Raw genomic sequence first — 12,269 nt, 5'->3', positions numbered from 1 at the left:
AATTACCCCTCCAATAACACTTGGGTGAAGAGGGAGAGGGGAGGAGAAGGTGCAAAAACACTGATGTACATAACTTGAAACCTGCACTGTACCATAAAAAGCTCCTAAAAGTGGGACAGACTTTAAATAGATCTCTATCTTCACTACAGAAAAATAAAAAACTTAATTTTGCTACCAAGTTCAAACAGTGATTAAATGACAGCTAAGGATCACTTGAGTAGCAGAAATAATTTGACAGAAACACAATAAAAAACTCAAAAAAATCTTGCAAAAGATTTGATTGAGGTACTGGATCAGTATGTGAACTCCAATTTATCATAAATATAGTTCTCTCTTTTTAAATTGTAGCTCTCGAGACCCATGAACAATAACAGTGTGGGATTGCCTTCTGGTAATACTTCACTGATCTATATGGGGAGGCCTGGTTTCAATTTGTTCTGTTCTCTTTATGATGAGAGCCAACTTCATGATGAAGACAACATGTCATATTGTTCAGTGCAATCATCCTCTGAAAAAAGTCAGCAGTTACATTGATATGTTTTGAAAGAAGCTCTACTCATGTATTGCTGGATCAAGCAAAATTATGAAACGGACCTGAAGTATACATTTTTAAAAGACCCTTTCCTTCTGGAAAGACTAAGAAAGGAAGAGGATGACGATCTAAAACAAAAGCAGCAAGACAACTGACTGGCAAAGAGCCAACATGACAATGACTTGGTTTAATTATGGTATGGAAAACGGTAGGCTCCATTCATTGCAATGAAAAAATTAAATTTTTTTTTAAATTAAAAAAAACCCAATGCTTTTTTCTGAAAAGATCTTGTTAGGGGTCATGGAATAATACAATTCCACAACTCATACAACCTTTTATGAACTACCCCTCTTTTTTTTTTTTTATTTAAATAAACTGTAGACCGGTTACATTTTTTTCTAATTTAAATAACATCTTTTTTCAAAATCAGAAAAGAAAGTGTTTCAATAACCTCTATAAACACTGCCTTTCTGGTCTAAGGGTAGAAACAGATGCTGCCTTTCCTCACTTCCATACAACACAGTTAAAGGACATAGATATCCATACCTTTTCTTGAGCCACAAACGCCCAAATTCATGGCTGCGACAGGAGATCCCAGGGGCACATCTCAGTAGGTAGGGGAACCCCAACTCCCCTGCTTACCCAAATATGCCGTGGAGATCTCAGAGGCATACCATTAACTGTAGAAAGCCAAGCAGATGCTCTCAGGGCTTGCGGGGCCCAATCCTATACTGGAATTCCCAGGAAAACATGTTGCCCAGTGTCCCACAGCATCAACTGGTGGGACAATTGGTGGTTTTGCCCAATAAGGTGGAGCAGCTGTGCTGGGGCCCATTACAGCACAGCTGATCCACTTCATTTAGCTACATTTATTTCTAGCCTAAGAGAAAAAAAGAGTCCAGGAGACTGCACTGTTCCATAAAGAGACAACATTAAAGGAAAAATAGCTATCCCAATGCAAAGAAACCATAGGAAGCATAGCAAAAGATTGGCTTGGTGACACACAACTCTTCAATGACGTGAAACTTAAAAAAGGATTCTAACAAAAAGTGAAAGCTTGCTCATATTATGAAGGAGCAGTATAAGATTACAGTACAGGTATGAAAGAGTGGGGGGGGGGCGGGGAATCAGGAATGCCAATGCACAAATTGGGATATAGGTAGTAGGAGACATAAAACCCAACCAAATAAAAAATACTGTAAGTAGATTATAAACAGGGATGCTGGTTTTCTCTGCTTTAAAAATATTCCAAAATTCTCAGACAAAAATCCAAAACTCTGATTAAAAAACCCCCAAATCTGCATTTTTCTGTGATTAAAATGAAACTGCTCTCTCTCTCTCTCTCTCTCTATATATATATATAAAATACACATACACACACACACATGTATGCATGCATATCAGTTGAACACAACGTTTTATTGATATAATAAAAATATTTTGGCGTTTGATTTTAAGGTTTCTCTCATGGAAAATAAGAACTCCCCCTGCCCTTTGCTCACCAGGACGTGAGTCCAGTTGCAGATGATCCTTTGATATAAATGCCTAAGGTCACTGTTAAGGTTTTGCATTAGACAAAAAAAATGTGACAAAGCTGAGGGCTGTGCACCTTCCTTGACAATTTTTGGAAAGCTGTGTGGGTGTGTGTTGGGGGGAGGAGGGAGCAAACTCTTTGGATGTGTGGTGGTGGGGGGGGCAAACTCCTTGCATCTATGTTTGAGAGGCAGGGGCCCTGAGGGGTGTGTAGGGTAGAGGGCAGGGGGCTGTGACAGAGGGACGGGGGGGCATACATGTGTGTAGGGGCAAGGCTGAGGAGCCATGGGGGGGTCCTGAGAGGAAGTGTAGGAGTATTTGTATGTAGGGGAGGGAGGGCAGGGGGTCGAGTGGTGTGTGGAGGGGGCCCTGAGGCAAGGGGGTCAGGGGTTGTTGAGGGGAGCAGCAGCCCCTGAAGGTGGTTATGTGAAGGGGCTTTGACGGAAATATGCGGTAGGGGTCCCTGAGGGAAATGTGGGAGAGAGGGCAAGAGGCCCCTGAGTGGTGTGGCTCCTGTGTGGAGTCGGGGCCATGCTTGGGGGCCCAAGGGCATATAGAGGGGGCTGAGCCACTTAGCCCCTCACATGGGGGGAGCAGGTTGGTGCCCGTCTCTGCTGGCTGCCAGGGCTGGGCAGTACTGAATCAGGCCTCAGATATTAAGGTCTGGTGAAGACTGCACGGCACCATGCTGAGAGCAGTGGAGCCAGGCTGGGCAGAGCAGGATGTGGGTCGGCCATGCCACTCCTCCCTCTCTTCCCCTCCCCTCCCCATGCCCTGCAGCCCCCACCTCCAGCACTAGCCCCACTGGAGCCACTAGCAACCACAGCCCGGTCTGGACTGGTGGCAGGGAGGTGGTGAGCAGTGGGACAGCCATGCACCCCAGTGCCTGCGGCACAGCAGGATGCGCATGGCAGTAAGTAAAACCTGGGGTGGGCAGCCTGAATCTGGAGCCAGACCCTCAGCCACAAAGGTGGCTGGTACCGACTCCCTGTGTCTGCCCTGCCCTAGACACATGCTCACCTCCAGCACCCCAGGTACCTTGGCCCCAGGCACCGCCTTGGCTGGGGCAGGGTTGGCAGCTGGGGCAGGGGATGCTGCCCAAGGGTGTCCAGCCCTAGGCCAGGGGTGCAATGTGTGCTCATTCCTTCCTTCACCATGTGGGCTCGATGCGAGCCAGGGCCACCACCTCAATCTCAGTGTTGCGAGGCATGAGGCTGCATTTAAGCCGGACCTAATGCCTTGCAAGAGTAGGGTGGCCAGGGTGGTGCAGAGTTGTGCCCCCCCACGCATCACTTATGCCCTCCCTCCATCTATTTACGTACAAGCAGTTGAGGAAACTTACCACGATCCTGCCTGGCTGTATTGCTGGACATGTGTGCGCACACACACACACACACACACACACACACACACACACACACACACACACACACACACACACACGACAGCCCCTGCCTCCAAATCATCCTCCGCACAGCTCCAAGTGGTTCCTTGCAGGCTAGAACTCTGTCAGCATGCAAGGGGAAATCTGTGGTTTCCCACTTCAAAAGAGAAAATACGCATTTTCTCGTTTAAAGAGAAAAATCCACACCTTTCCATGTTAAAGAAAATGCGGATCTAATTGTAAAGAAGAAAAGACTAAAGGAAGTACAGAACAGCTACTGAATGGGATAGGGAAACTAATAATAAATAAGGCAGAGAAAGCTGACATGTTTAATGCTTCCCCTCCCAGACTACACAAAACTGTTCATCTGTCAGATAAGCACAGTTAGCAGTATGGGGAGGGGGAAGATAATCAGGCTGGAGTAGAAAGAACAAGTCAAAAATTCCTTAGAAAAGCTGAATGTTTTCAAATCATCAAGGCCTGATGAGATTCATCCTAAAGTACTCGAGGAATTGGCTTAGATTACTGCAGAGCTGTTGATTATTATCTTTGAAGAGACAATGCAGTCCCAAAAGATGAGAAAAAAACAAATATAGTGCCCAAGGAAAAGAAAGGAGGAAACAAAGAATTTCAGACCCATCCATCTGACTTTGAAACCTAAAATATCCTGCAGTATATCCACTGATTTGTAGGCACGTAGAGTAGGGGTTTTCAACTACATATACCCCTGGGGGTACTTTGGAAGGCCCCAGGGGGTACACGACAGTGGCACAGAGAAGCTGCTGGCACTTCCAGTTATGCCGGCAGCATGTCTGGACTTGCTGCCACGCACCAGACACCCTGCCCCTCACGGGATCCCTTCTCATCGACTGACCACTGGGGGACTCCCTTGCTTCTTGACCAGCCGCCAGGGGTACCCCGACCAAAAAAAGTTGAAAACCCCTCACCTTAAGGATTAACAAGGACCAACACACAAGGATTTGTTAACAGCATGATGAATTAAGCTGACTTTCTTCTCTGACAATGGGACAGGCTTTGCAAATTAAGTGGGGGAAGGAGGAGTGGATGTGCTGTATCTTGACTTTATAAGAAAATGTTTTCCAGGACATTCCCAGAAATAAATTAAGGCGATCCAGTCTAGATAAAAGTACTGGAAGGTAGAGGCATGAACGGATAGATTATTATACTTGAAAGTAGCTGTCCCTGTCAAACAGAAAGGAGGTATCAACCGGCATTTCCTGATGTCTGTCCTGGGTTTGTTACTGTTTGATACCCTCACTAATGACTTGGAGGATGGAACTGAGAGTACACTTCATAAATTAGCAGATAATCACCAAGCTGGGTATATGGCAGGCATTGGGAAAGATAGGATTAAGATTTAAAGCAATAAATTTGAAAGATGGTCTGAAATAAATGATGATGATAACAATGCATCTGTAAATACATTTAACAAGATTTAAAAGAACCCTGACGTAGGCCAATAATAATTTACAATTATTTTGGGGGATAATTTTTGGTTTAGCTCAATTCATTTTTTTTCCTGCTGGAAATTTATATTTTCATAATTTGTGCGGCAGATTTGCACCTAGTTTTACTTAAATTCTCCTACTGTACCATCTTCTACAAAGTAATTAAACAGAAAAGAGTTTCTTAAATATTTTCTGGCAGCACTAAAACAGAGAAAGCAGAGGTAACAAAAGTCAACGATTTAAAGAGACGGAGAAAACTGGAAAGATAACTCATTACAACTTGTACAAACAATTTGAATACTGATTTATAAAATGTTTGCATTTAAGTGATAAATATTTTTTAATAGAAAAGTTTCAGGTTTCAAACAGAGGTGTAGGTTGTAGCTGTGTGGGTCTAAGGACATAAGCAGACAAGGTTCTTGAATCTGATATCTTTTATTAGACCAACTTAAATAGCTGGAAAAAAAAATTTTGGCAAGCTTTTGGGTTTAAAAACCCTTCATCAGACTGAGGAAGTCTCTGTAGTTAGTGTGCTCTTCCTGGATGGAATGAATAGTAAAGAAGCCAGAGGCTGGGCTGGTATGCAAACAAGGTTTCAAACAAGATTTTCATTTTTTATTTTCATCCAAAGACCTATGGCAAGCAAAAAAAATTTGCTATATTTAACTTAAAACCCCCCCTGCTCTACAGAAGTTTCAACCTGGGGAAGCAATACTTCATCTTGTTGCTAGGCGTAGGCAATGCATGGGGGGGCACGTGCCCCCCCCCCCTCCCCGAGATTGGCTGCTGCTGGTTTCTGTAGGTGGTTGTCAGCCCCCTCTTGCTGCCAACGTGGCTGCCAGTGGACCCTGCTTGCCGCCGCTGACAGCGGGCTGTAGGTGGTCCCTGCTCACTGCTTGCCACTACCCTCCCCTCCCGCTCCCCTGATACCACCAGCAGTGGCTGTGGGCGGTCCCTGCTCACCGCCATTGTGCCCCCTGTCACAGGAGGTACCAGTCATTCATGCTGCTACACAAATGTAGAAATAATGCATTAAACACTGAAAGGAATAGTTTAACATTTGTAAAAAAAATTACTGCCACAGTGGTACAGAACCAAAGTCACCGGAAAAAACTATCAGTGCAATCTACTCTAAAACTGGCAAAATAATTGGCTGGCTGGCATTCTGTTTTTCCTAATATTTTCCCTGAACCTCAGAAACAGATTCTCTCCTGATAAAACATGACTATGTCCTGTAGTTATCATGCACTCCTGACTTTGGCCCCAATAAATACAGATGCTCATTCACTTCAGTTCCTTGTTTTAACTTGCATCAACAGACATAAAAGTAAAAAAAATTCCACAGACTTCTGTTCAGTATCTAAAAATGTAAAAATAACAGAAATGCCTTGTTTCCCTAATGCTTTTCGTACTAGCATTAATAAGTCTGTGATATTATGCAAATTAATTTTGCTAAGCGCTTGACACTGCCATGTTCAAAGCCCGCTTCAGGCAAGACTGCTGGTTTACTTTATTTCAGTTAAATTGTCTCCAATGCTAGAATTTGAAGTATGCTACTCAGTTAAGATAAACATTTTCATTTCTAGAAAGCTTGTATTTAGTTCAATACAAGCAAAATACTTAACCAGAATATACAAAAATCCCCCCCACCCCACCAGCTTATCCTTTAGTCTTTATAAACTTTAAATTGTGCTGGACTTGGAAAAAAAAAGAGTTTTGTGAAAAATGTACTCAATAACTGAAGGAAAGAGTTGCAAAGTTAAAAGTTAGGTTTTTGTTAATGTAACATTTCACTTCATAGTGAAAGCATTTCTAACTTGAAGCAGTGGTTACATAACTACTTTTACAGAAGCAAAAAGGTGGGGCATAAGGAAATGCAATATATAGCTATATGGTCATTTTAGCTTCAAGCCACACAGAAATGACTTATTGATCTTTAACACTATTCTGAAGTACTGCCTTGCAATGTAGGTTGCTTTACCTAATAAACACACCATAAAAAGATGCCAAACAAGCTTACTGTAAACTTGTACATATTCAAATCAACTCACTCTACTTCATCTATGACATATATCTTTACCATACACCAAAATATGCAAGATCTAGGTATTACTCCTAAGGAACTACTACCCCAAGAGGAAAAAAGGGAGAAGGTATAAGAAAGGGAATTAATGAAATCAAGGTTGCTGAACTTTCACCAGTATTTGTCTGTTTTACTGTATAGCTAGCTTTCGGTAGCACTTCCAAAAAAGACTAATTTGTTTAGATGCATTAAAGCCTGATGCATTAACTTAAGCACACAAACTGAATGAAGAAACCAATGAGAGTTTTCCTCCTTGCATTTGGACTACTCAGATCTGCAGCGGATTCTCACAAATGTTCATCTCTACTTCGTGACAATTGCATGTAAATGCTTTAGCTGAAAATTAGCTTTATACTTTCATTTACAAACCCTGTTCCACCCCTGGCACTTTCATAGTTTTAGTTGCATTCATGAATTAGTAATCCTGTGTGGTTGGACTAATTCTTGAACATTTGATCTGGATTGTAACAAACAGGACCCTGGCCTTGCGGCTGGCTATGTGAGAACAGAAAAGGAATAGGGTGTTATGTTTGAGTGTTAAAGAACATTAATTTTGGTTGTTATGGAGAATGGCTACCTATATTTTTAGTGATGTCTTAATAGAAATGTTACTAGCAATGAGTATAAGAACTCTGCATGGACACACAGGAAGAAAATCAGGTATGCCAAGGCATGAAGAGAGATACATGATAGCAAGGGACCTTTAAAAAAAAAAAAATCACACAAAAGCACTCTATAATGCTAGAAGCAAGAGGAAGACCAAAAGAAGTGTAAGTCCCTTACTGAATACAGAGGGAAATTCATAATGGATTATGCAGAGAAAGCTGAAGTAGTAAACATTTTTTTCCTTCGGTCTTCATGAATAAGGTCAGCTACCAGATGACAAGCATAGCTGGCAGGAAGAAGGGATGGGGAGGGCTAGGAGTGGGGTAAGATAATCAACCTAAAGTAGAACAGAACAGGTTACAGATTATTTAGAGAGGCAGGATATTTTCAAATCTGCAGGCCAGACGTGATTCATTAGAGAGAGTAGTCATGAAACTGGCTGAGATAGTTGCACAGCCACTAACTATTCTCCTTGAGGACTTATGGAATTGGGTGAGGTCATGATACAGTGCTCATCTTTAAAAAATGAACAAGGATCCAGGAAATTGTAAAGTGGACACAGCTAGTTAGAGCAGGGGTACTCAAACATGGGGCCACAGACCAAAATTCACACTGCAAAGCCATCAAAACTGGCCCGTAGAGCTCCCCATGAGTCCAGAAATTTGGCAGTGGGGAAGCAGTGGCCATTAATATGGCCCACATTCCCAAACCCCAAATCCTGCACACCTGATGGGAGCCAGGCAGCGCTTCCTTCTCCCTGTGAGGCTGCACTACACCCCCATTCCCCAAAGACAAGGCTATGCCCCCTTTCCCTAGGGAGCCCAGCTTGGAACCAGGTTATGTTCCCTCCCCACCTCCCCTGGATCCAGGCCATGCCCTCTTTTCCCTGGGGGCTGGGTTGGGACTGGGCCAAGGCCCCTTCCTCCCCACTGGGCTGGTCATGTCCTCTCTCCTCAACCCATTCCTGTGGGGCTCCTCTCTTTTCCCTCCTGTGGGGCTGCCCCGAGCCAAGTATGCTCATTGCAAAAAAGCCAATGGTATATGGGGCTATATTAACAGGGGTGTTGCTTGCACTAGATTTCTTCAGTCTATTCAGAACTTGTGAGGCCTCATCTGGAGTACTAAGGTCCAGTATTGGGCACCACGCTTCAAGAAAGGCATAGACAAATTAGTAATAGTACAGAGGAGAGCAACAAAAATTATTAGAGGTCTAGAAAATATGACTTAATTAAAAAAAGAATAGAAGAGCTGGGATTATTTGATCTCTGGAGAAGCGAAGTGGGCGAGGAGGCAGGGGAGGGAGGGATTCAAGAGGAGAATTTGTTAACAGTTCTCCAAATACATGAAGAACAGATCATTTAGTCTCAAGAGAAGACTGCGTGGGGAAGGGTAGAGGTGACAGAAACCTGGTTAGAGAAAAGGGATGGTGAAAGAATATTTTTTCGATTTGCACGGGATGGACAAGGACTAACACTCTTAAATTGCAACAAGAGAAAAGTAGGGTGCATATCAGGAAGAACTTTGTAGCTATCAGTTTGGTTAAACACTTTGGTAACACCATGAACTAAAAAGAACCTGAGGTGCAGCATATAAAAATAGCTGAATTATGCATGATCATACTCTATACTTCCTGACTAGAAGGAAAGGCCAAATGCTAAGCTACTTACACAGGACAAACTTCTTGTGATGTCTGATCATAAAACATTTTCTGAAGGACTGCTAATTGAGAAATGTGTGTAGTGTACACCATGGATATGGCAAGAGCACATCTGCAAGTAAAAGGGTCCACAAACAGCAGGATGTTGAGGAACGCTGCAAAAAACATGAATCCTCTCCCTTCCCCTACCCCTTGAATTTTATCACCTGAATCCTAGCTAATAATGTAACCTGTAATTCATTTATTATTTGTGTGAATTAGAGAAGTTTTACTAAAGTTTCATTATTCTTTCAAAATGACAGTAGGAATACTGTGGTTTTACTCAAATGCTCTCAAGTCAGCAAGTGATAAATATGCCCATTGAACACTTATTTGATGCCTTATGGATATGTTTTACAATAAACTTAATTACACATTTTAAAGTACAACATATTTTTCCCCTCTGGAGATACATCTACAACTCATGAATTTTTCTTGCTTACACTATTTTGTATTTAAATTGCTCAGCATATATATTCATTACTTCACCTAAAAATCCACATCATTTTGCTTAATATATGTCTTTGTTACTTGAAACGAACTGCCAGTTGTGAAATAGTGTTTTCAACAAGCTACCTCATGGGCATAATTGTACCTGTCTAGGCATTTAATTATGAACCTGCCTTTCCTAGAATTTTTTTTTTTCCTTTCTGTAAGAAAAAATTTCCATTAGTCTAATTGGAGGCTTCCATGGAACTTGTCTATTGCAATAATTTTATTTAGAAATAATCTATCACATCAGAAATAAATGTTTTGATTGCAAATTTTACTACGTGTTAAAGGCATATGAATTTTAAATACTAAAAATAAAACATGCATCTCAGAAGAAAAACAAAAAAAATACATGAATTCTCTAGCTAAAGACAAAGGTAAAAGGCTGTGCAATGGGTTCAGAATTGCAACATATTAATATTATCATATTAATAATATATTATTATTTTATTAATAATAATTAATAAAAGCATGTATGATATAGTCAATGAGGGAAAGTTGTATGCCAATTTAATAAACATTCCCTGAATGAACAGAGTTGATCTAGACGAGCTAGCTTAATAGGGAGCTCTAGGAAATGCTAGCATGACAATGGCTCCAAACAAGAATATTAAAAAATATGGGGACTGCTGTCAACTTCAAGCACATTGTATTTGCCTCTAGTGAAGATGCAGGCTCGTTTTACTATGCTGGAAATGGAGATAAAAATAAAACAAAAGGATTTAACTGCTTTAAAACACAGTCTATGCTTGAAATGTATGGGATGAAATTGTTTCATAAGTTGAAGGAATGGACTATGCCAACCAGACTTGCAGTTTCCCAAGAAAAGAGGAAGAAAATAGAAAATACATAGCTAACAGCAGCAGACCGAATTTATCATCCACCAAATCTTGAGGCAAGCTAGATTTGTGTGTGCACACTAGTCTGCAGTTAAGTAATTCTGACACTGAGGCAGCATCTTTGCAGACCATCAGTTTAAGGAAAAGATGATAAAACACTGAAACCAAATGCTCATATGCACATGTGCATGTTCACTTGGAGAAAATCCTTCACTACTAGAATGTTTGTCTCTTGTTATACAAGTCAGAACAACAATAACCATTAACAAAACAACATTATCCAACTAATTAAAATACCAACTACAATACTAACCATAAATTATTATAATTGAGATAATTATTAATTTTACATAGGAAGAGAAAGAATAAAATTCTAAGTGATACTTTGATTTTATCATGAGAAAAACTGACTGGTTTGAAGTGTCACTTCACAGGAAATTTTCATTCTATGTCATGGAACTTCCCATTTTGATCTAGAATGAAAATATTTAAACATCTGAATTTCCTACTGAACAGAAACACAGTTTCACTTGGCCCTAAGCTGTGAATACATATATTATGATTTTCAGTGCTTCACACTTTCTATTGAAGTTGTAGGCACACTTTTTAAAGAAGAAAGATACTTTTGGGTTGGTTTGATCACGTCATTCTAGTAGATTTTATATGCTCTGGGTTTTTTTGTTTTTTTACTAGAGACTGCAACATTAAAATGACAAGACGGTGAACTCTTAAAAAGAGAGCCAACGTTACTGTAACTTAAAATCTGAATAGAAAAGTAAAATCAAGTGGGTCATCTTTCAGTACATATTTGACATCAAAATGCTGGCACTGCTTCACAACTAATTTATTTAAAATATTCACTATATTAAAAGCTAAGCCAATGGCAATTTTTTTTTTTTTTTTTTAAAGAAGCAAGTTATGGAGCGATTTAGACTGTGCGTACAAATCTTAATGCAACTTACCTCTTTCACTGGCATCATCTACAAGTACTATTTCTTCCAGCATGTGCCGTGGTGACCGGTTTATCACACTATGAACAGTTCGTAACAGCGTGCTCCAGGCTTCATTGTGAAACACAATAACAACACTTGTAGTAGGAAGGTTGTCCAGATATACCTTTGTTTTACACCTATGGACAGAAAAGTAAATCAAAAACTTTACAGCTGAATTATGTCCATTTTAGTATTGATATCAATTTAAACAAAAATTTGAATATTTACATTTAAATGTAAATCCCGGATTGCAATATTTAATATTAAATACTATGCCTGGACTTATAATACTTAAGGGTTTTTTTGGTTTGTCTTTTGCTTTGGTTTTGATTTTTTTTGTTTTTGCTATTAGATAGCTACATGGCAAAATGCTCCTTACAAGAAACCTCCGAAGTGACACTTGTTACCCACTGGTGACACACAAATGTACATGGACATCACAATATACCTAATTTGTGGATGAAGTTCATCATATCCCAGTATGCAAACTTTTCCCAGTAAATTAGACTTATATTCTTGTTAAAGGAAAAAAATAAAAAATAATTAAGAAAAGATATTCCTTAAGTTAGGAAGTGAAACTAAAAATGAAATCAGAAAAAAAAAAAAAATCAAAGCATAGCCATAGGGAAAAAGTAAGTTAAAA

General features: G+C 40.4%; 1 protein-coding gene across 1 annotated transcript in view; it reads right to left on the bottom strand.

Moving 5' to 3' along the window:
* GALNT1 (polypeptide N-acetylgalactosaminyltransferase 1) overlaps positions 1 to 12,269 on the bottom strand; it is a 200,915-nt gene that overhangs the window by 48,904 nt on the left and 139,742 nt on the right. Inside the window, exon 5 of the mRNA XM_019540745.1 lies at positions 11,597 to 11,763. Coding sequence (XP_019396290.1) covers positions 11,597 to 11,763 — 167 coding nt within the window. The remainder of the gene's footprint in view (positions 1 to 11,596; positions 11,764 to 12,269) is intronic.

This window comes from Crocodylus porosus, unplaced genomic scaffold, assembly GCF_001723895.1.
Source record: "Crocodylus porosus isolate Cpor-Errol unplaced genomic scaffold, CroPor_comp1, whole genome shotgun sequence".
Taxonomy (NCBI): Eukaryota; Metazoa; Chordata; order Crocodylia; family Crocodylidae; genus Crocodylus; species Crocodylus porosus.
The sequence above is the reverse complement of the archived record's forward strand: the minus strand, read 5'-3'. Positions and strand labels throughout refer to the sequence as shown.